This window comes from Pagrus major, chromosome 6, assembly GCF_040436345.1.
Source record: "Pagrus major chromosome 6, Pma_NU_1.0".
In the NCBI taxonomy this organism is placed as follows: domain Eukaryota; kingdom Metazoa; phylum Chordata; class Actinopteri; order Spariformes; family Sparidae; genus Pagrus; species Pagrus major.
In genome coordinates, this window is record NC_133220.1 from 25,747,432 (window position 1) to 25,769,470 (window position 22,039).

Genomic DNA, 22,039 nt, shown 5'->3' on the forward strand with positions numbered 1-22,039 from the left:
GCTCTGTAAAGCCTCAGTCTCTCCAAACTGTTGTCTCTGCAGGAGACGAAGCAAATAGCTGCTGTATGAAACAGTTTGCCTGCCTCCCACACAGTCTCTGCTGGAGATATGTGATTACCTACTGGAGTGAATGGGTGTAACACTGCAGCCAGGAAAGAGAGGATGAGGAGGAGGAGGGATGGCTAGATAGAGAGATAGATGGATAGATGATAGAAAGAGGAGTAGTGAGTGTGAGGGGTGGGGGGTTGGGTATTTGTGATTAGCCTTGAGTTGATCCCTTGGGAGCAGATGGTGAATGGTGGCTTACCTACAGAAGAAGCCTTAGTTTGTGTCCACGCTGTAAGCAGTAGCAGTGAAGTTGAGGAAGACATAGTAAGAAGAGCTCATGACACAGGACTCCGAGGAGAGAGGTGAGGAAAACTTCCATGCCCAGTATGATACTAGTAGACTGCCTGGCCTTGTACGAAGTGATTGTAACATTAGTCTTCCTTCGTAGATTGAAACTATAGCAAAAGCGAGGCAGGACGTGACATCATGTCACCGAGAGATGTGAGTGTAGCCGCCGTTCTGCTGCTGCTCTGTGTCCAGAGTCTGCACGGCTCTGCTCTTCCTGCTGTGTCCTCCTATGAGTTTACTGCCTACAGGATGCAGCAGTACAACTTGGTACAACAGAAGCATGGTAAGTTCAGAGCAACCCAGTTGCCAAAATAAATGTTGGCAAAGTATGTTTCTGCAGATAAGATAAAATCTATATTTCTTTATGTTGCAACTTTACATTTCTTATGTTATAACAACACTCGTCTGGTTAGGTTTAGGCACAAAACCCACTTGGTAACATCATGTTATAGCTTAAAGAGGTGTTTTGTCAACACAAACGCAGCTGGAATTTATATCCAGTGGCTTCAGACTTACAAATGTTGAAACACAGACTCGAACTGCGGTCACTGGCTTTGCTGCCCCCTTTAACTCCCGACATGAAAGTCAGGTAATGTAAGACATGTAATGTGACTGTGATATGAGACATTTTTGTGGAAATGTCAAAAACGGTACGTCGCCTATGATACATACAAATTTGAATGTATCTGGGGTTTGCAGAAATGTAAACTGGGCTGGTTAAGAGAGCTAATCCTCACCTCTAGTGGTGGCAAATGAATACCAGTAGTCAAGCTCTGTACTTGAGTACAGTTTTGTGGTAGTTTACTTGAATATTTCCATTTCATGCTACTTTATAGTTGTACTCCACAAGATTTCAAAAGAGAAGTGTTGTACATTTTACTCAACTATGTTTATCTGACAGCTTATAGTTACCACTTATAGACTATAGATCCACATTTTACACCCAACAACAAACAATAATCTTATAAATTACAATGTATTATTAAAGATCAAACTAGTATCCCAACCTTTTTGGCTTGTGACCCCTCATTCCAAAGCAGTGTATAGTTGGGGTGTTAAAGAGAGATTTCCCCTCTAACTTCTCTGGTGGTTTCCTTTGAATAACTGTGTAAGGCCCAAATAGATAAAATTATCCAATATTTCCCAAAAAGCAAAGGTCAGAGGAAGGTCTGAAAAATTAATATAAATTTGTGGCGCATAACTTTGTTAATTGCAATTTTTTAATGTCATAGATATCAGCCGAAGTCCCTTTTTCTGCTGACTGAGCACTATTACTTTCAAAACTTAAATTTAATTTAGCTGATAATGCTTCTATACTTTTACATAAGTAGGACTCTGAATACAAGACTTCTCATTGGTTCTATTTACACTGTTGTATTGGTACTTTCACTAACTTCACACATATTATTTAGTGCTTTTAAGTAAATCTTCTAAAACTGTAGATGTCGGTCCTATCTTCAGGGACAGATCCATCAACATGAAGAGCTGAGTCTAGCAAAGAAAATGAAAAGGTTAAAATTTCCGTACTGTATTAACACATATTACACTTTGTATTATCCAGAGATTCATTCAGAGTGCAAAATATTATATGTCGGCCTATTGTAGGGTTGGATAATTACTGATGCATTTATGTAACATCTATCCTATATGTAAAATCATGATTTAAAAAAAATTAATTCTAATAATTCTAATCTAGCGGTCAGATAAGAGTAGTGGAGCAAAAATGACATTATTTCAAACCACAATCTAGTGGAGAAAAGTTTCATCATGAAGTTTGAGTGTATTTTTGTGTTTGCTCAGGTTGCCGTGGAGCCATTGTGGTGGCCGAGGCACGCTCAGCCGACGAGCCGGTGCTGACCCGCCGCTGTGTCATCATGAAGGTGCTGGACTTCACCACTGAGAAATACCTCGAGGCCCAGAGGCAAAACGCTGCTGCTGTTCTGATCCTGCTGCCCAAAAATATCACTGGTGTCCCCCATGACACCTTACAGGTAACAAGTCATCAGACGGTGTGCTCCAGGACCTGCTGCAAGGCAACAAGGAAAAAATGACATCAGACACTATTAAGAGTTTCTGAATATAATCTTATCCAAGTGCTCCAGAGTATTATGTAACAGCTTGTGTTATGAGAAAAAGAATATTAATGATTTGTGCCTTGTGAAATGATATCTCTTTTTCCCTCTCAGTCCTTCATGGTGGGTGAGAGTGAAGCCTTGCTGAAGGAGACTCTCATGCCGGTGTACGTGGCGCCTGAGGATGAGCAGCTGCTTTACATGTATGAGGAGGTTAAGCAAGCTGCAGCCACCAGGACCTCATCTATATTCATCAGAGGTGAGAGGAGCAAGATGAAACATGGATCTACATTTACATTAAAAACAACAGCATGTTTACTTTGTACGCTTTCACTGTTGGCAGTCCTTCGAAGCATGGTCACAGCTACGGCCTTTCAGATCCTAGTGAGCAACAATGTCCCTATTAAAGCCATCACTGACAACACCATAGTTGCACTGGAGGTGAGATTTTGTATTTCAGACAAACCTGATTACTTTGGCTCCTCAGTCCTGCACTATATAATCGCTAATGTTTATTTCAGGGAGTGCTCCCTGGTGCAGGAGAGGATGTGCCCACTATCGTCATCACTGCCCACTATGATTCCTATGGGCTGGCACCGGTGAGCTACATAAAACTGATGAAACGCTTCATGAAACATGTGTTAGCCACAGGTTCCAAAGCTCTACCACGCGGAGACAAAAATTACAGCCTCTGCACTCTGGCACTGAGGCCTGGATCTTGGCACAGGCATTCTAGGTACATGTCTAGGGCCTCTTTGCCACTAGGGGGCCCAGAGAGAGGGGCAAGGAACATCAACTACCTACATAAAATAATGTTTCACATATTTTATAGACATAAAATTCTAAAACAAAAAAAATCCCTGACTTAAAACTTTATTTCAATGTTTATATATTTATTCATTTTTTAAAACATACACAATGTTAGCGTTAAGGTCATTGTTGTTTTACCTTATTTATCATTTATTTAATTGTATTTAAATATTAACATCTGAATAAGTAAAGACATTCAAATATAACATGCATATAAACTAAATATATACAATGTAGGGCTTTACTTTTCGTAGAGAACGGTTACTAATCAATGACATATGAATACAACAATATTAAGTGATATGCTTGTGTAAGCCTAACTACATTTTTAAATAATAGATTAAATAATAATTATATTTTTGGGGTTATTTACTAGATATCAAAATGTGTGTGTAGGGGGGGGCAAAAATACAGTCTGCCCAGCGAATGTATCCATTTGATCCGGCCCTGCTTGCACTATAATAATACTATATTCATGCATGTTTTTTGTGTGTGTGTGTGTGTGTGTGTGTGTGTGTGTGTGTGTGTTACACAGTGGTTGTCGTATGGAGCAGACTCTAATGGCAGTGGGGTCACCATCCTGCTGGAGCTGGCACGTCTCTTCCAGAAGCTTTTTAGCAGCCCAAGCACCAGACCACCGTGAGTTATAATTCCCACATAGAAGGACTTTTTAACATAACCAAACGTATGCTATTTGGTCATGTATCCAAAGCAGCCAGTAATGCTGAAATGTAAGTAACTATGACAACATGCAATTTTATTATGAGTGAAGAAAGTAATAGTCAGAAAATAACAAATCTAACCTAGTCCCATTCTCAAGACATCTGTAGACGATCACCATCTGTTTAGGAGGATACTGCTAGATAAACAAATGTCTGCTTATCTCGTTATCTTCAGACTGACTCATGTTTTTTGGTACAAATCATATTATAGAATTGGGTTTATCATGAATAAAATATTTGATGTGAGATTTCCTTTTGGTCTTTTAGATATAATTTAATGTTCTCCTTAACCGGAGGAGGAAAATACAATTTCCTTGGCACAAAGAGATGGATTGAAGAGAATCTGGACCATGCTGGTGAGTTTTTCTTCAAGCGTTTGGGATTTGGGGCCTATCCTGTGCCAAACAGTACTAACATATCTGAATATGAGCAGCCCAGCTTGATGCATTTCATCCAAACTTTTCCTCTCCAGAGTCCAGCCTTCTCCACGACAATGTGGCATTTGTTCTGTGTTTGGACACACTGGCCAACAGTGATGAGCTGTACATGCACGTGTCCCGCCCTCCTAAACCTGACACTCCCATACATGCTTTCATTCAGCAGCTGGAGGAGGTAACAAGCTCTACTGCCAGTTGCAAAATATGGAGTAGACTTATGTTAGTCCTTATGAATTTAAATTTGTGATCCCTCCTCCAGGTGGTTACCTACAGATTTCCCTGGGTGAGGGTGGGACTGGTCCATAAGAAGATCAATCTTGTGGAGTCCACAGTGGCCTGGGAGCATGAGCGCTACAGCCTGCGCAGGATACCCAGTTTCACTCTGTCTCACCTGGAAGACCCCAAATCTGAGCTCCGTGGCTCCATGCTGGACACCATGTAGGCTCCAGATTCTGTTCATTCTTTATTGGATCCACATTAGCTTCCACAAAGTGATTGCTAGTGTTCCTGGGGTCCTAATTTACAAAGTAACCACAAAAATAGCTAGTTGAAATTGCACAGTAACATTCATTGAAATAAATTGTACTATACTACATTTATTGTGTGATTGACTACATGACTATGTCCTCAAAGGCTTTGTTAACTATGCGATGATATGAGATGGTAGTGGTGGCAGTGAACTGAGTGGTTGAGCAGGTTGACTACCATTCACAAGGCTGCCGGTTCGATCCCCAGAACAAGTGCACAAGGCTTCAGCCATCACACTGAAGCAATCACATTGTAATTTTGTTAGGAATTACACAATCAAGTGATACAGAGCTGCTGTGACTCAGCAGGTAGAGCAGTTGTTTACTAATAGGAGGGTTGGTGGTTCGATCCCTCGCCCCTGCAGTTGACATGTCCACACCCCAAATCCTGGTGGCTCTTCCACTGGTGTGTGAGTGTGTGTATGAATGGTTATTGCTCCTGATGCTAGCCTCTGTCACCAGTGTATGAATGTGTGTGATTGCTAACTTGTGGGTTGAGTGGTTGGTAAGACTACAGAAGCTCTATATAAATACAGTCAATTTACCATCCGTCTTGTATCTTCTCACAGGTCACAAGTGGACTTCAGGAAACTAAAGCGCAATGGCGTAATCATAGCTGAAGCACTGGCACGTTACATGTACAATCTCTCTGACAAGGTAGCTAAATGCATGGAAACAGAGTGCATGTGTCCGAATACTGAAACTGTGGTTCTCATCATTTATTTATTTATTTTTTCGTCAAGATTTTAACGTGTGTCTCATCTTTTTTAACCTTCTACAAGGGCACGCCAAAAGATGTGCAGGTCTTTAAGGGCCAGATGGTAAGTTCCCAGTTATTTTGATCAATATGCAAAGATAAATGCTGACCTCTGGTGTTACTTTACAGGAATTGCAGAATGTGTTTGTGTCTTGAGGCCTGAGTCTTAGTAATAACCTTTGCTTGTTAATTTGATTCATTTGAATACTGGGAGCATTTGATAAAATCATTTGTTTGAGTGTATTTGGACTGTAAAGGGTTTAAAATGTAGAAAGTTTTGTATTTTAGGTTCAGCTTGATGTCTGGATTTCAGTGATAAATGTTGGCACTCCTTGAGATACAATGACTTTTATATTTTAGTTTTGGCACATGAGACGTTTCCTACATGCTCCTTTCCTTAAATCCACGTCTTAACCCTGACGCAGGACTTTCATGACGGCCGCATGTCCAGTCTGATGTCCTTCCTCACATCAGTCCCTCGGGCCACCCAGCTGCTGGATAAGGAGCCCAGTCACATCCTGCTGGTCAACTCGCTGGAACACGAGTTCAAACGTTACCTGCAGCAGGTTCACAGACACACTTTCCGACAGGACAAGAGGTAACACATGGTGAAAGAAGCCTCTCCTATGTCCTCAGTTGTACTGTAGGAAAGAAATACAACAATTAATCATCTATATTTCTTCATACAGGGACCCTGATATTACCTTTTTTGATCAAATGAACCAACCAATAGTTATGTACAGGTAAATATCTGTGTTCTTATGCAGTTTGTGCATGTGGTAAATTTCAATAGACACTTGGACAATGACACTTTTTATTCCAGAGTGAAGCCTGCAGCCTTTGATCTGTTCCTTGGCGGCTGCATTGCTGGTTATCTGGGGATTGTTTACTATGCCATTCAGGTTTGTTAATGCACCTTTTATACATCATTCATATTGTATTGCATTACCTTGGATGTTGTCGAATACTTTCAAAGCGCTGGCAGGTTGATGTATTGGGTTTGTTTTCTTACAGTATCTGTTTGCTCTGTCTTCCAGAATTTCGGCTATCTCTACACAAAGCTCAAAGCAGCAGTGAAATCCAAGCACCAGTAAATAAGACTGTGCACACCGAGTGTATGATGACAAGGGCTTTGAAGTCTGCACTGCACATGATGGACTTATGCTACACAGCCTGCGCAGGACATGAAAGCGTTGCAACAAGAATCTGCCCAGACTGCTCATGTGCACGTCTTATACAGTGTGTATTTGCTGTGAAATGTATATTGTTTAAAAGATTTTTGTACCTTTCATTATTCATAAATCCATTGTATTGTAAATGAAACAAATAAAAAGAGACGTTCGGGATTTTCCTCGCATCAAAGTGTGCTGCAGAAGGGAACACGAGCTAGAGATAGGATTTGATTTGAGCAGCCGTGAAGGACGTTCCTGCCACATCATTGCTATGATTCCCCCTGTCCTCTGCTCTGCATCTGTTGACATGGATTTGACTGGGCTTAACATGGCTGTCAAACAAGGCCCAGCCACTGCAGCGAGATGAACAGCCAGTTCCTGTCACAGAGAACTCAGAGGGAGCAGTGGAGACACAAAGGCACCCTACAGCGCTTGGTGAATTATTGATGCTCGTGTGGCATGCTGACAGTGAGTGGAGGTGACCCTGGGTGGTGGTGGTGGTGGTGGGAGATTTTTAGAAATCTCTCCTGGTTTGCTCCAGTTCTGTGGATCTGATAAGACTGATTCTGTTTTAACTGCAAGGCGGCTAAACAGCTGGGAGCTGAGCGTTAGTGTTTTGAGATCAGTGCTGAATGGTTTGCGAGAGCCCCTGTGAGGGGAAGTAGGTCATGGACAGTGACCCCAGGTATGTGTGTCTCTGCAGGGGGCCCGGGGCTTAGGAGGATTAGTGGCTGAGTGCTCAGGTAGCAACAAAGAGTTGTTCTGGTTCAGCAAGGATGCTCTTCACCTGTCTCTACCTCCAACATAGCAGATTCATCACAATAGCTACACGTTTTTATAACATTTTTACCATCTTTTTACCTACTGGGTAGGATCCACGCAGGATTTATATCAACTGATGCATGCATAATATAAATACTATGTTGTGATGCATTAAACAGAGTGAGAGTGATATATACAAGCAACGTAGGTGGCAACATAGCAACAAATTCAAGCAGAAAAAAACACATATTTGGCATTTGTGCAGACAAAAGTGGAAGTTAAACATATACAAATGTATGAGGGGAAGGGAGGAGCCAGCAGGTGACAGGGGAGGAGAAGGATGTTCATGACTTTCAGACGGACAGGAGGAGAGCAGTGGAAAATAAGTAAGACAATCAGTGAAGATGGCTCCCCAGCTCTACATCACTGCGTACAAAGAGCAGTTTGCATCTCCCGGCAGGACCAAACGAGAACCACTTCGACCCACCTCTGCCAACCGCAGGAACAACCCCCAGCCCCGGCCGGTAAGAGGCACAACCAAGGACGATGTATTTATCTATGATTGTTAAAAAAAAATGTTGATATGTGATATGATTTAGCAAATAATGTCTCCAAACTAATGTAACATAGCATTTCATTTCTGGTGGTGCATTTAAGGTCAAGCAAGACTAAACGGGTCACTTATTATTGGCACTCTCTTTATTGCTCTTTATACAGCCAGAGTAAGGTGTCTTACACTAATTGGCGACTGGTTGTTTACATTTCCCTGTGCTCATTGAAAGCTGTATCCCATCTATTATTCAGTACCTCCTTCATGCCTATTTATTTATCCTGACACGCAGTAAACAGAGCAAGGAGGAGAGTACAGTCACTCTACTGTAAAGAAAAGAACAACTTAATGACTGCACATTAAGGTCTCATTTTGTTCACAGTTTTCAGTGTGTTTTAATGATTACAGATAAGAAAGCCACGCAGGAGAAATCCAAATGATTCATTTAATGAGAATAATGAAAAAAAAGAAAAAAAATATAAATAAAAATTGCCATATTAAACCAATTCAAATGCCTCTGTACACAGTACATGTAAAGATGTTCCATCAGATAATGAGGAGGAGAGGTTATCTGTGACAGTGCTATCCAGTTTCTTCCCCATATCTTCTTCTTCTTGTATTTCTAACTGTACGCAGTGTTGTAAAAAGTACCCAAAAGTCATACTCGAGTAAAAGTAAACATATTGTGTCAAAATATTATTTTGGTAAAAGTGGAAGTCACCCATAAGTACTTGTAAAAGTGTTACAGTATCTGATATTGAATGTACTTAAGTACAGTGATGGAATGTAACTAAGTGCATTTACTTTTAAGTTCTGTACTCAAGTAAAGTACATGTACTTCAAAATAACACTAGTACTAGTACTTACTAGTACAGTACTTGATTAAATGTACTTAGTTACTTTACATCACTGCCTACACTGTACATGTCCGTCTTTCCCACACCTCTGCAGGACTTTCTGTTCCCTCGGAGTCTCCAGCCCAACTACAGGTCGCACCGCACACTTCCACCCCCCTCAACCCCTGTGGACGCTGGCCGCCCTCTCTTCCCCCCTGTCAGACATTTGTCATTCCACAGTCCAGTTATGACTTATCCTGACAACCACTTGAATACAGTGGACACGGACAAACCAAACCACATGCCTCCTGTCAACCCATCCACAGCACAGGCCCTGCCCTCTGCTGACGGCATGCAGAAACTACAGCTGACTGAGCCGCCTGTGGGCCCTGGATTTACACTCCACCAGGCTTTGAAGAACCCAGCAAGGTAGCAGTTGATCAGTTTAATCTTTGGTCCAAAGATAACACTAAATACTCATTGATTCTAATTGATTTTCTTTGCATTAGAGTGGATTACCAGAGGAATATTTATTCACTCTCAGCACAGCAACTCAGGTGAGAGAACGACCTCTGACCTCTTTTCATAGCCTTTAAACCCTGAAAACTCCAGATAAGTTGATGAACATTATTGGGTGATATCTGAATCCTGTTACTGTGTGAAAAAAAACTGAAACTCGACATTGTTTTTCACAGGCAACATTCAGCTATTCAGCTTCGGACAAGACCTCAAACCAGCAACCCTCAACGCCACTTTCCACGGACACAATACTGGAGGTCGAGTTCCAATAGCAGCCTGGATTATAGGTGCGTATTTCATTTTAAATATTGTGTTGATGGAAAGATTTCCTAGTGCTATAAATAATGACCACTTTTGCTCTGATGATCTCTCAACAGCGGGTGCTACAGCTGCTTCCACGTGGTGAAGCCCTACCAGGCTGGCCACTACATCATACACCCGGAGTTTGTGTCTGAGTGCCTTCGTTAGGACTATTAGAGCACGGGCTTCCAGTGTGGGGATTGGGGACCTACAGAGGTCTTTGACGGGCTCTGGAGGCTCCCCAGCAAAATGAGGGATCATTAAATTCACTATTGTTTAATTCTCTACAAATTAACCCAGTGAGACAAGGTGCAAGAATGAATAATGTGACTGCCGGCTGCACTCTCACCACCATTATCTCCCTACATACAGCATGGACACTTACAATTCAGTACTGAATCAGCAGCAAAGATCTTCTCCCCACAAGGGGGCTTGTCGTGATCAAATTGAATGAGGCCCTGTGGGCCTAACGTGTGTCAGTCAATGACACTAAAGGAACAGTTCACCCAAAAATAAAAATGCAGTTATTATCTAAATAAAAATAATGAGATGGGGATATTCCATAGAATGAAGGGAGGATTCTATTTAATTTTATTTTGTTCTATGATGTGAAGTAGTGTCTTATCTCCCGTACTACATACTCCGGTGCAGTAGGTGGCAGTATGCACTTTATAAGTCAGTCAAGAATGCAAAAAACAAACAACCAAAAAACACAAGACGGCTCCATACAGCTCATTCTGCGGAATCCAAGTCTCTACAAGCCCAGAGATCCCACATTGATTTGAAAACATATTATTTACATCCTTTTGAAAGCTGACATTTTCACTGTAGCTGCTATGCTAAAAGCAATTGCATGCACTCTGTCTGAACTGGGTGCACAAACTCCACCTGACGTCAAGGTTGTAAGTAACGTCTTTTCAGAACAGTTAGGGATCTCAGGGCTTCTGGAGGCTTTGATTACACTGGACAAGCTGCATGGAGCCACTTTTTAGTTGTTTGTTTTAATGCTTTAAAACAAGTCCCCATCCACTTCAGTTGTTTTGCAGCATGCTGGAATTCTGTTTAGTTGTGAAACTCCAAAATATCATATGGACATCAAAAACATACCTAATTTTTAATCGTCAAGGAGATGAGTAGATAATGACTGAATAATCATTTTTGAGTGAACTTATCCTTTAAAATGATATCTCCCCGACGTGATATTCTTCATTACGTGTTTGAAGCTTTAAATACAGAAATGGCACTGAGAAAAATGAAACATTACTTTTTGACTTATCATGTTGTCCAGATGATATCCAGATAGCAAAATTGTTGCAGACACCTTCATCCAGCCCACATACCCTGTGGAATGATGGCACTTGGACGGTCCACTCCTGTTTGCCAGATCTGAGTTACAAGCAGGCCATAGCATGGCCAAATGTCAGCCAAGAGCAGCAGTTCCAGTTTATTCTGTTCGCTCTTGGCTGACATCTGGCCATGCTATGGCCTGCTTGTGACTCAGATCTGGTGTGGGCCAGATCTGGGCAGCACCAGTTTTGCTTTCTGGGTACTGCCCTCCCAGCCATCCGTGAAGACGGATCTCTCTTTGAATTGCGTCTTCCAAGGTTTCTTCCCTCTTTTTTCCTTGTCTTCTTAGAGAGCGTGGGCTGGATATGCAATGTCTCAAAGGACCTGTAACCTCCTCTGAGACACTGTCTGTAATTTAGGGAAAAAACTCCTCCTTCAGTTTCCCTCATCCTCATATTACCCCACTCTTCAAAACTTAAAAAGATAAATAAATAAAAATAGAAAATAAAAGAATAACAGTTGTATCCAAATCTTTATTTGTTCAGATATTATTGATTTTCTCTACAGTGAATAATATATTTACAACAAAAAAATTAGCATAACAGAGACAGTGCTGGATAAAAGAAGTATCTACAGTTGTTTTTGCAGTGGTTTGACATCTGTTGGTGTGGTTTGAAAATTTTAATCTTGTTTAAAAAATATATTTTTCCTTAACAGTCAGTACCTGGCATTTATCTTACTTGTGGGTCTAATAATGACTTGCTGAGCAACAACAGTAACATATTTTAACTCATATTGTAAAACGTTTTATTACAGTAAAACAAAAGTTTCTGTGACCATTTGTTAGAAATAAACTGTATGAAAGTCAGAATGGAAACTATGATCGTGTATGATTACTGCCAACAGAATAATTTGAAATACAGTAGCTGGATTATAATTTTAGTGTTGTACACAGGTTGTTGGATAAACTGCTGGTTTGATTAATGACTAATAAATGAATGAGCTCATTTTACCAATGAAGATGGCATGAGTGGCACCAAGACAACCTCTTCTCCTACAATCAAGTGAGCTGATTTCATGCAGCTTCATTCGGATGCCTCATTTCAAACCAGTATCTTCTCGACTAATGAAATCAAATCATGTTCCACAATATCCCTGCAAAGCTCTGACAAGATGAATTGGCTGTCATTTACTTTTTTCTCGTCCTGTGTAGTGACAGTTTAGTACCACGCTGTAGCAACTGTGTCCTGTTCCTTACTCAGCTTTGCCACCTACAACATCACAAAAATGGTGATTATTATTAAGGTGATTATTATTATTAAGCGCTTAGTAGTGACACCTACCATACATTAGACACAATAAACAACCAGTGCTAATAAAGTCATAATGTTGCATAGAAATACCAAAAGATATTTTTTTCTAAACGTGCAATTTCTTTTTAATTGTTGTCCAGCTCCTTTAAAAATGTTTTTCAACCTGTGTGATTTGCTCAAATCATGTAAAAACAACAACAACAACAACAACTGTGGGCTAATTTGTGCTGAGTGAGAAAATACCGACAGGACTACATTTCCCATGCTACCGTGGGCGTTGCCAAGACGGAAACGCAACAAGATACCTTGATGGTCTTTTTCTGTGAACTGTGCAAAACAAGTTGAGGCTGGAGCTGCAGAGGGGGGCTGCTGACGGTAGGTAAACACTACTTTTTAAACGAGCAGCTGAAAGTAAAACAGGACTAATACAAAAGATATTTAAACGCCATTTTAGTTGCACTCATTCCGTTACTTTTCCTTCGTTAACTTTCGAGCACAGCCCACCACGACGCGCCACGACGGGGTCTTTCTGTACACGAGACGTGTGTAGAAGTTGCGGGTACATTAGCTAAGAAGACATTTCTCGTCTGTGTTATTAGGCTCTTAGCTCAAAAAACACTCCTCGCATGCATTGTAGGTTTGCATTTAATGGAAAAAACAAAAAATACGCACGTAGAAAGCTCAGCTCGTAATCAGTCAAACAAAAATAGACACGTCCACAGTGAAGGTCGCCACTGTTTATATCTGCTTAACTTCTGCTAGGAAGCTACTTTAACATTCAAGTATCGAGTTACTCAATTCCCAGTTTTTTTTTTTTGTTGTTGTTTTTTTAAGGTAGTGAGTCTTTCCCAGACTTGTTTGACTGCATCAGCACTCCTGTGTTTGTTTTCCCCTCCTGTCAGATCAGATAGGGAATAGGCTGAAGTGGCAGATATGAACCCCCGTGATCACACCCAAAACAGAGAAATGTACCAGTCTGAGCTTTTTCTGCCTTTCTCACACTATTTCAGTGAGAAAATCATGTTTGTGTTAAAGATTGTTGTTCAGAAAAGCCCCTAGATGTGTGAAAAACGTGCACACAGACACATTTATTTAGAGCTGGAATGAAAAGTCAGTCTTCAGTTAGTTAAGTGACAGAAAATTAATATTATTATTATTATTATTTTATTCATTTGATAATTGATTGTCGTTTGTATCAATTATTTCTTCCTCTGGTTCCAAATGTGAATATTTGCTCTAGAGCTGTGATGATAAATGGATTAATACTGAGTACAGTCAGTGGGCGATTTGACGAGGGGGTGAGGTGGGATGCCAAAATGACCTTGTTAACCTGCCACCCCCCCTCTCCATTCCCCAGTAGCAGAGAGAGTGCAGGGGCAGATGGGTTGTGTATTTGAATATGTTTGCCTAGTCTGCTTGAGTTATTGATCCTCTTCCTCAGGTTTGTGCGAGTTGGAATCTATGGCCCGGACGATGGCTCTGAAACCAAAAGAACCAAAAGTTTGCTAGTCATGGGTGAATGAACTGAAACAGGTCCGCCCCCATGTTAAAAATTAATAAAGTGCCTACTGAGTACAACACAGTGGAACTTGTTGTCTGTATTTAACACATTGTCCTGTTCAACCCGGGGACTATCTAAAGATCTATGCCTGACAGGATTTAAGCTAATTAGATCCTGACCGCTAGGAATTAACCTAACATACATGTGTTGATAGTGGGGGGAAAACAGAAGCCACACAAGCACGGCGAGAACATGCAAACTTTCTTCCCTAGCTGGGAATCAAATGTTGGCATGTAGGCATCGTTACATCTAATTCAAATGCAACCGATGCAGTGTACATTGGGCTTTAGCTGTGGCTAATTTGCAATCCTTGGTTAGGCTTTTGAGGCACAACACTCAAATACTACTGACATAAAAACTAACAATAAAGCAGACATAGACAAGCAACCACTAAAGTGTTTGTTTGTCATAAGTTCTTATGACAATGCACTTTTCTAATAAAAAAAAAAATTCTATATATGAAAAGACATGCATTTTATAGAATAGGCCTAATATCTAGTTAGTCTTCCCATGACTTTCGGGGTCAAATTTTCCCCAAGTCCAGCAGCCTGAGAGGATCTCTAAGGAACAAATGGTTAGTTCTCTGTTAATTAATGGTGGGCTTATGTTATCACTCCTGTTGTTGGGGGAAATCTATACAAAGGGTGGTTGAACACAGAATTAGTCAATTAGATTGCTAATTAATAGCAAGCATGTTTTATTATCGACCCTGGCTGCCATGGCAGACCACGAGGGTCAATTGCAGTGAGGACCAGTCAGCAGACAGGGAATCTGCAGTAGACTGAACTCCCCTCGGTCAGCTGTGCACTTTAATCTAATCTATTCTGACGAGCTAAAGCCATAATAATGAACATCAACTACTTAATTACCCATAAGAGTTTTTGCTGTATCCCTGCTGCAGTAGAAATGAACGTCAGTCTTTCTGTTTTTGTTGGATATGTTGCCAGGATTGATAAAATGTCCGATTTTTCGTGAGAACGAACCAGGTTATGTCCAGGTTTAGTTAGACCGGCTTGATGGAGCACAAAGTTTATTATTCTTTCCTCTCCTTCCCGGCACTGGCAGAGCTTTAAGGCCAAAATCCCCTTTTTCTGCTTCTCTACTTCCTTACATACTAATGAGTTTTCTTTCAATCGAACTCATATGTTAGAATTACTGCTGGGAACATCCACTTTATCCTCTTATGGGTAATTGGCAGCAGATTTGTTTTGTTAAATCTCAGACACATCTTTAAAGTTTACTTCCTGACAGCGTAATACCTCTAAGTGCTGTGAAATCACTTTGTGCAGCAATGCAGATCATGTAAGACAATTCTAGAAATGTAATGGAGGCTTTGAACTGACAGGGAAACAAGATAGACTGAGAAGCAGGTTGACATCTCATCTGTTGGTCTGACTGGGACTGTTTATTTGAATGCCTCTGATAGTTAGGTGGTTTTAAAGCTGATATTTCTTGGCTGACCAGAACTAGTGACCAATATTAGGTGAACGTACTACACAAAGGCTCTTTTTGTAGCAATTATTTTATTTTTAACACAATTTTCCTAAAAACAATGTTTATATAGGAAGAGCAAATATTGCATATAAGACCTCGACACTGACTTTTTAATGTTGATTATCTCTCTCTCAATACAGGTAAGACAAGCTGACATAACGACACAGGTTTCCCTGGAAAACATTTCAATGACCTGTAGAACAGCAACTCTCAGATTTGCCCACTGAACAGCACAAGTCATGTACCAAGTTGTACCGGGAGGAGCGGGAGGGACAATCACAGATGTTATCCCCAAGCAGAAACACAGCAAGGACACTCGACCCTTAGTCGGAGCTGGAGTGATTGGCCTGGTGCTGGTGATTGCGGCAGTGACTGCATGGTGTTACTACATAGCCTCCCTGCGCAAAGCTGAGCTGCTTAAGACTCAGTTGCTGGATCTGAATAAAGATGGCTACATTATCCGCAACCAGGGAGGGTCTATTGTTTTCAGAATGGATTTCAGGTTGGTATTTACAACGGTCTTTGAAATTTGATGTTCTGTAATGAAAAATATTTTAGAAAAGTAAAATGTCAATACACACATGTAATTTCAGTTATTTCACTGATACAATACAAATTCGAGGTGTGTGTTGAGAGAGATTGCTTGAAAATATAATTATATTTAAATTTTGACAGGTCAGGTACGCTGGATTTGGATTCATGCTCCAAAGAGGGGGAGATGCTGAGCTGTGAAAGCACCACAGACAGAAAACTGAACTTCTTCATCGAGACAGTACGACCCAAGGACACGGTACAATGCTACCGTGTGCGTTGGGAGGAACTCGTTCCTGACATTCCTGTTGAGCATGCCATGACATACAAGTTTGCACACTGGTATGGTGGTGCAGTGTCAGCAATTCAGCACTGGCCTATTTCTATTTCTGGCCAACAGGCTCCCAAACCCTTTGTTACTAGTGACATCTACAAAAACCGCAATGAATTTGGTGGAATTTTGGAGAGTTACTGGCTTTCATCCAACGCTACGGCAATCAAGATCAACAATTCTGTGCCCTTCCACCTGGGCTGGAATGACACAGAGAAGACCATGTCCTTCCAGGCACGATACAACGACAGTCCCTTCAAGTCAAACCCAGGAGAGATACCATGTGCTGAACTTAGCTACAGAGTATGCGTGGGCTTGGATGTTACATCCATTCACAAGTACATGGTCCGTAGATACTTCAACAAACCAAACAAAGTGCCTGCCAAAGTCATGTTTCGCCATCCTATATGGTCGACTTGGGCGCTACATAAGACTGACATTGACCAAGAGAAACTCTTGGCGTACGCTGCCAACATCCGCAAGTACAGCTTTAACTGTAGCCACCTGGAACTAGACGATCGCTACACCAGCCGATACGGAGAATTTGAGTTTGACCAGACAAAGTTCCCCAATGCCTCGGACATGTTCCAAAAGCTTAAATCAGATGGAGTTCTGGTGTCACTATGGATTCACCCATTTGTTAACTACGACTCGAAAAACTTCCATACTTGTGTAGAGAGGGGGCTGTTTGTGCGGGAACCAACTGGCCAGCTGCCAGCCTTGGTGCGCTGGTGGAATGGCATTGGCGGCATTTTGGACTTTACAAATCCAGAAGCCCGTGATTGGTTTTCTTATGAGCTACGTTCGCTGCGATCCAGGTATGGGGTGTCATCTTTTAAATTTGACGCAGGGGAGACCAACTACTTACCATGGAAATTTAGTACCAGAACTCCCATTCGGGACCCAAGTTTCTTCACAAGACGTTACACGGAAATGGCTATTCCTTATAATGACAGAGCCGAGCTGCGCAGCGGCTACCAGTCCCAGAACATATCCTGCTTCTTCAGACCAATTGACAGAGACTCTGTGTGGGGATATGAGTTGGGTCTCAAGTCTCTTATCCCCACAGTCCTCACCATCAGCATTCTTGGCTATCAATTTATTCTACCAGACATGATCGGAGGGAATGCCTATCTGAACCGCACAGATGGGAATCGTGTATTACCTGATCGAGAACTCTATATCCGCTGGCTGGAGCTGTCAGCCTTCATGCCCTCCATGCAGTTTTCTATTCCGCCATGGGAATACGACAACGAGGTGGTTGAAATTGCTCGGAAATACACAGCCCTCCATGAGAGTATTGTGGCGCCACGGGTCCTGGAGCTGGCTGGTGAGGTGCTGGACACTGGGGATCCAATCATACGGCCCCTGTGGTGGATTGCCACAGGTGATGAGACGGCCTATAAAATCGACTCCCAGTTCCTGATTGGGGATGACCTCATGGTAGCCCCAGTTTTAGAGCCTGGAAAGCAAGAACGTGACATCTACCTCCCTGCCGGCCGTTGGAAAAGTTACAAGGGGGAGAGATTTGATATCAAGGAGCCACTACACCTCACAGACTATCCTGTGGATCTGGATGAGATTGCTTACTTTGTTTGGGTGTAGCAAGAAGGGAATGTTGAGCCAAACAGACTTGATTAGCCTATGATCCAATTTGCTTGTAAGACAAGCTTAGCAAATTTAGCTTTTATGGTTGACAGGAGGGACATTGTCTGAAAATGGAAAAGCATTTCTGCAACAAAGTTTTAACACTACGTGACATGCTCAAAACCTCATGAATGTTTTATTTCATTTAAACTAATTAATGCTTTTGCGTCGTTCGTGGTTTAAGTGTTCTTTACAATGTAACTGTTGCTCACTGGCAGCTACTCTAGCCATAAGTGATAATCATGAGTTAACAAAATGGTAAAATATAATATGACAGTAGCACAAGTAGAGAAAAGTCGTAAAGTCAACAAACTGACCTAATAATGTCGGTTAACCAATTACTTAAAGTTTGCTAACATTAGCTAGTATTCACCACCATAAGCTACCAAGTAAGGCTGTGCAAAACCCCAGCATGTAAAAAAGTGAATGAGGATATGTTTTTAATGCATATGAATTCAGATTTTCATTTATACAAGGAAGGATGTGTTTCTCAATCTTTCATAAGTTAGTCTTACTTTTTTGTCATTTGTCATAAAGGGAATGTGCAAACTGTGAACTGAGTAAGGCATAATTGCCATTGTGTGCCATAAAGTTGTTATAATCATTGATTGTCACTGCACTTTTAACTTAAATGAAAGCCAAACAGACTTTGTTATGGGAGGACAACTGTGAAGGGGTGTCATTTTTGTCATTAAGCAGGGAGTAGGCCACATAACACTTTCTTCATTGATGAAAAAACATCTTAGTTTGACTGAGATATCCTACTTTCCTTTGACACTAATGACTTCTCTGCTCGTCTGCTACCAGATACTTTTCAGGAAGTCAGGTTTTATGCTTCACTTAACAGGATGAATGCTTGAAGCTTAATCATTACAAACGGCATGTGCTCTCATTTGTGTAACAGTGTCATGTAACTACTCTTAGCCCAGTAGAAGATGCCTTTTATTAGGCACTAAATATTTTATGATCCTCCTCAGGTAACAGCTTTTTCTGGCTGTAGTGTTTTTTTTTTAAGTGTCTGGTAATTGCCTTTATTGTGCTTTGCTGACCTCCGAATGCAGCTAAACAGCTATTGCTATAATGTATAATACATTGACTTCCACATCCAAAATAATAAGTCTCTTTGGAAGATTTTCTGATGTTTTGTAATTCTGAAACACTATTACTTAATACTTGTCTGGTATGTAGTGTGGAAGTCTATAGATGCAATGAATTTAGCAGCAGTCAATGATCAAATGAATTGACTACAGGGTTCTTTGTCACCTTGTGTTTTGTTAATGTGAATATTTTGAAACTGCAGTGATGTCGCCCAGTGCCATATGTTAATAATTACTGCCACGTACTTTGTGTGATATGCTGTTATGCTATATTCATTATTGTTACACTGTTGCATATTGTACATTCATTATGCAATATTATTGTTATTTTCACCCTTAATGGGGTAAGTTAACCTTTATGTGCAATGACATGGTCAACAGAACAAAAGTTTTCCTTTTAAGATTACAAGTGTATTCCTTTAAAGGGTAACTCCCCCAGTTATTCTCCTTAAAGGGGCAATACATTAGAATTTTAGTGAAAAACTCAATTATCAACAGAATGTGAATAAATAGCAGTTTTGACATTGATGTGTATGTGTGGTGTCGCATAGATCATTACAGAAGTTAGCATGCTAAGCAGCTAGCCCCGTCCTGTCCCGATCCATAGCTCCTGTGCTAGCAGTGTAAATACTAACACTTCCCTCCCAGCCTGACCCAGTAGCTACATGGCTTACTAAGCTAACTAGCTAAGAGCAGCTACAGTTAGCAGCAATTAGCAGTTACTCCAGTGATCTGCTGCCTGTACCCTATTTGTTTTGAGTATGAATATGACAATTGGCCAATTCTTACACATATGCACCTTTTTAAAGTTTGCAGGTCTTGGGGAGTACTAATGAATATATGGGAAAAGGTAGTAAAAGTAAAAACCAGCAGTAGCAGTAAAGTTTTGTGTCTCCAGAGGAACCTGTATGTAATCTGATAAATTGCCTCCAGTGATGTCACTCATTGATAAAGTTGCATTGTGGGTTATATAGGCACCAGGTTTTGAAAAGCAGTCCATTGGTTTAGCATAGCACTCCTCTAACACTGTTTGACTCACTATGGACAGTTTATAAACAAATGATCAAAATCCATAGAGCAGAACCACAAAAATCGTATTTGTTATTCCACACATTCTTATTCCTTTTCAAAAGCCTGGCACCTACATTACCCACAAGGCAACTTAGCCACTTTGTGACATCGTTGGAGGCAATTTTTCAGATTACACAAAAGACTTTATACTACTATTATGACATACACACTAGTATGCCTCAAGACCTGTAAACAAACTTTAATGTGTTAAATTGGCGGAGTTACCCTTTAAGTAACTTCTCACAAAGGAACACCAATAAAGAATAATATTGGTAACATGGTTCAGCAAATTCTTATGGTGCAATTTTCTCATTTGGAGGTAATTAAATGGTGACTGCCTTTCAGCCATTATGTGTGCCTGTGCTGACTTTCACTTGTGGCTCACGGGTTGACCTAAGTGGGTTTTGTTTGTGCCTTTTGACATAGTTTCATCGTAACATCACTGCCTATTTATAGCAGTTCTCACTCAGCATCTGGGCCAGGCCAACCTCTGAGGCTATTTCTGTCCCAGCCAGTCTTGGTTTATGACAACATTGAGACGCCTTGTCTCAGACTGAATGTTTCTTTGCTTTTTGGCTCTTTGACCCACTGTGTGCTGTTATTTGCTTCGAGTTATTGTAACGGAACATTGGCAACATTTGCATGTTACTTAAGGGCAGAACTAATTTCCACAAGAGTGCATAATTGATGTAATCTTTTGTGAATGTATTAAAAGATACAAGTTTGACTTTTGCTGTTTGTTGTTGTGTGCTTAACTTGCATGGAGTACACATGAATCTTTTTTTTTAAAGATCACATTTTACATTGTGCTGCCACGACTACCAATACCAGATGACTGATTTAAAATCCTCCCAGAGTGGTCAATATATGCCCGATTACTTTTTTACACACACCTACAAATCAAATAGAAGAAGAAATGACACATGGACGTGACATTCAGGTCAGTAAGCTGACCGTGCAACCGGCAAGCCAATAACAACCTGTAACCTCTTATGAGTCTGCAACACATGAAAACTGATATGCCTATCAATTCACTATTGAAAGAGACACCCTTGAGGGACTTTTCCAACTTTTGGCGGCCACCTCATCATGGGGCAATAATGACAAGGTGATGAAACAATTGTGCAGGTTATTTGGAGGCGGTGTTCAGATCAATAAATCATCTGGTGGTTCATGATGTGAGGCCAGGGAGCAAGTGATATAAAAATGTACAACCAGACACCAAGAATGAAAACGATAAACAGCAGCAGAGCAGTATTTAGTAAAATTACAGCATTAAGTATGATTGTTGTTTTTGAGTTCAAACAGCCTGGCTGGACCACTTCTTGCAGCTATGGTCGATCTTTCACGTGTTTGGGGAATTTATTCCATTTCACAGCAGCGGGATATGCTTCAGAACTACTTTGCTTTATTTGCCAATGCCTCATCTTTCTTCAACATTGATCTAGACTCGCAGCCTGTGCGGGGAGGACATACATTCATTGATTTGCTGTCTGTGTGTTGCAGCGATCAATATTATTTGTCAGTTTGCTTTCTGCAATCATATTGTTTGGTTCTGCCCATATTTTCATAGACTGGACGATTCATTTATGCAGAAGCTTTAAGGGGAACTTTCTATAGGAAGGGCTGAAAAAGAAGATTAGAAAAAAGGACCATTTTATGTTAAAACAGTTGGGCCTGTAGTAATTATATTTGTGCCTAGCTCAGTGTGTGGAGGCGCATGCTTTACCTTTTTCACTATCTTATGAATTTGTTGATTTAAATGAAGGAGAAAATGCAGATTTACCTGTTGTTGATGGCAGGTAACGGTATGAAACTATAATACTGAGCAGTTAGAATAAAGATAA

General features: G+C 40.9%; 2 protein-coding genes across 2 annotated transcripts; both read left to right on the forward strand.

The window, feature by feature from the left end:
* The first annotated feature begins 534 nt into the window (after positions 1-534).
* Positions 535-6,815, forward strand: LOC140998753 (BOS complex subunit ncln). The gene is made up of 15 exons (XM_073469124.1): positions 535-679; positions 2,197-2,387; positions 2,583-2,727; positions 2,812-2,909; positions 2,990-3,067; positions 3,814-3,917; positions 4,268-4,356; positions 4,473-4,612; positions 4,697-4,875; positions 5,534-5,621; positions 5,747-5,785; positions 6,147-6,319; positions 6,411-6,464; positions 6,545-6,623; positions 6,759-6,815. The coding sequence occupies exons 1-15, from the start codon at positions 535-537 to the stop codon at positions 6,813-6,815; spliced, it is 1,659 nt and encodes a 552-aa protein (XP_073325225.1).
* Positions 6,816-12,772: 5,957 nt separating this feature from the next.
* Positions 12,773-20,924, forward strand: myorg (myogenesis regulating glycosidase). The gene is made up of 3 exons (XM_073467853.1): positions 12,773-12,835; positions 15,656-16,017; positions 16,191-20,924. Exons 2-3 carry the CDS (start codon positions 15,755-15,757, stop codon positions 17,980-17,982), a joined length of 2,055 nt encoding a protein of 684 aa, XP_073323954.1. The 5' UTR covers positions 12,773-12,835; positions 15,656-15,754; the 3' UTR covers positions 17,983-20,924.
* Positions 20,925-22,039: the final 1,115 nt, after the last annotated feature.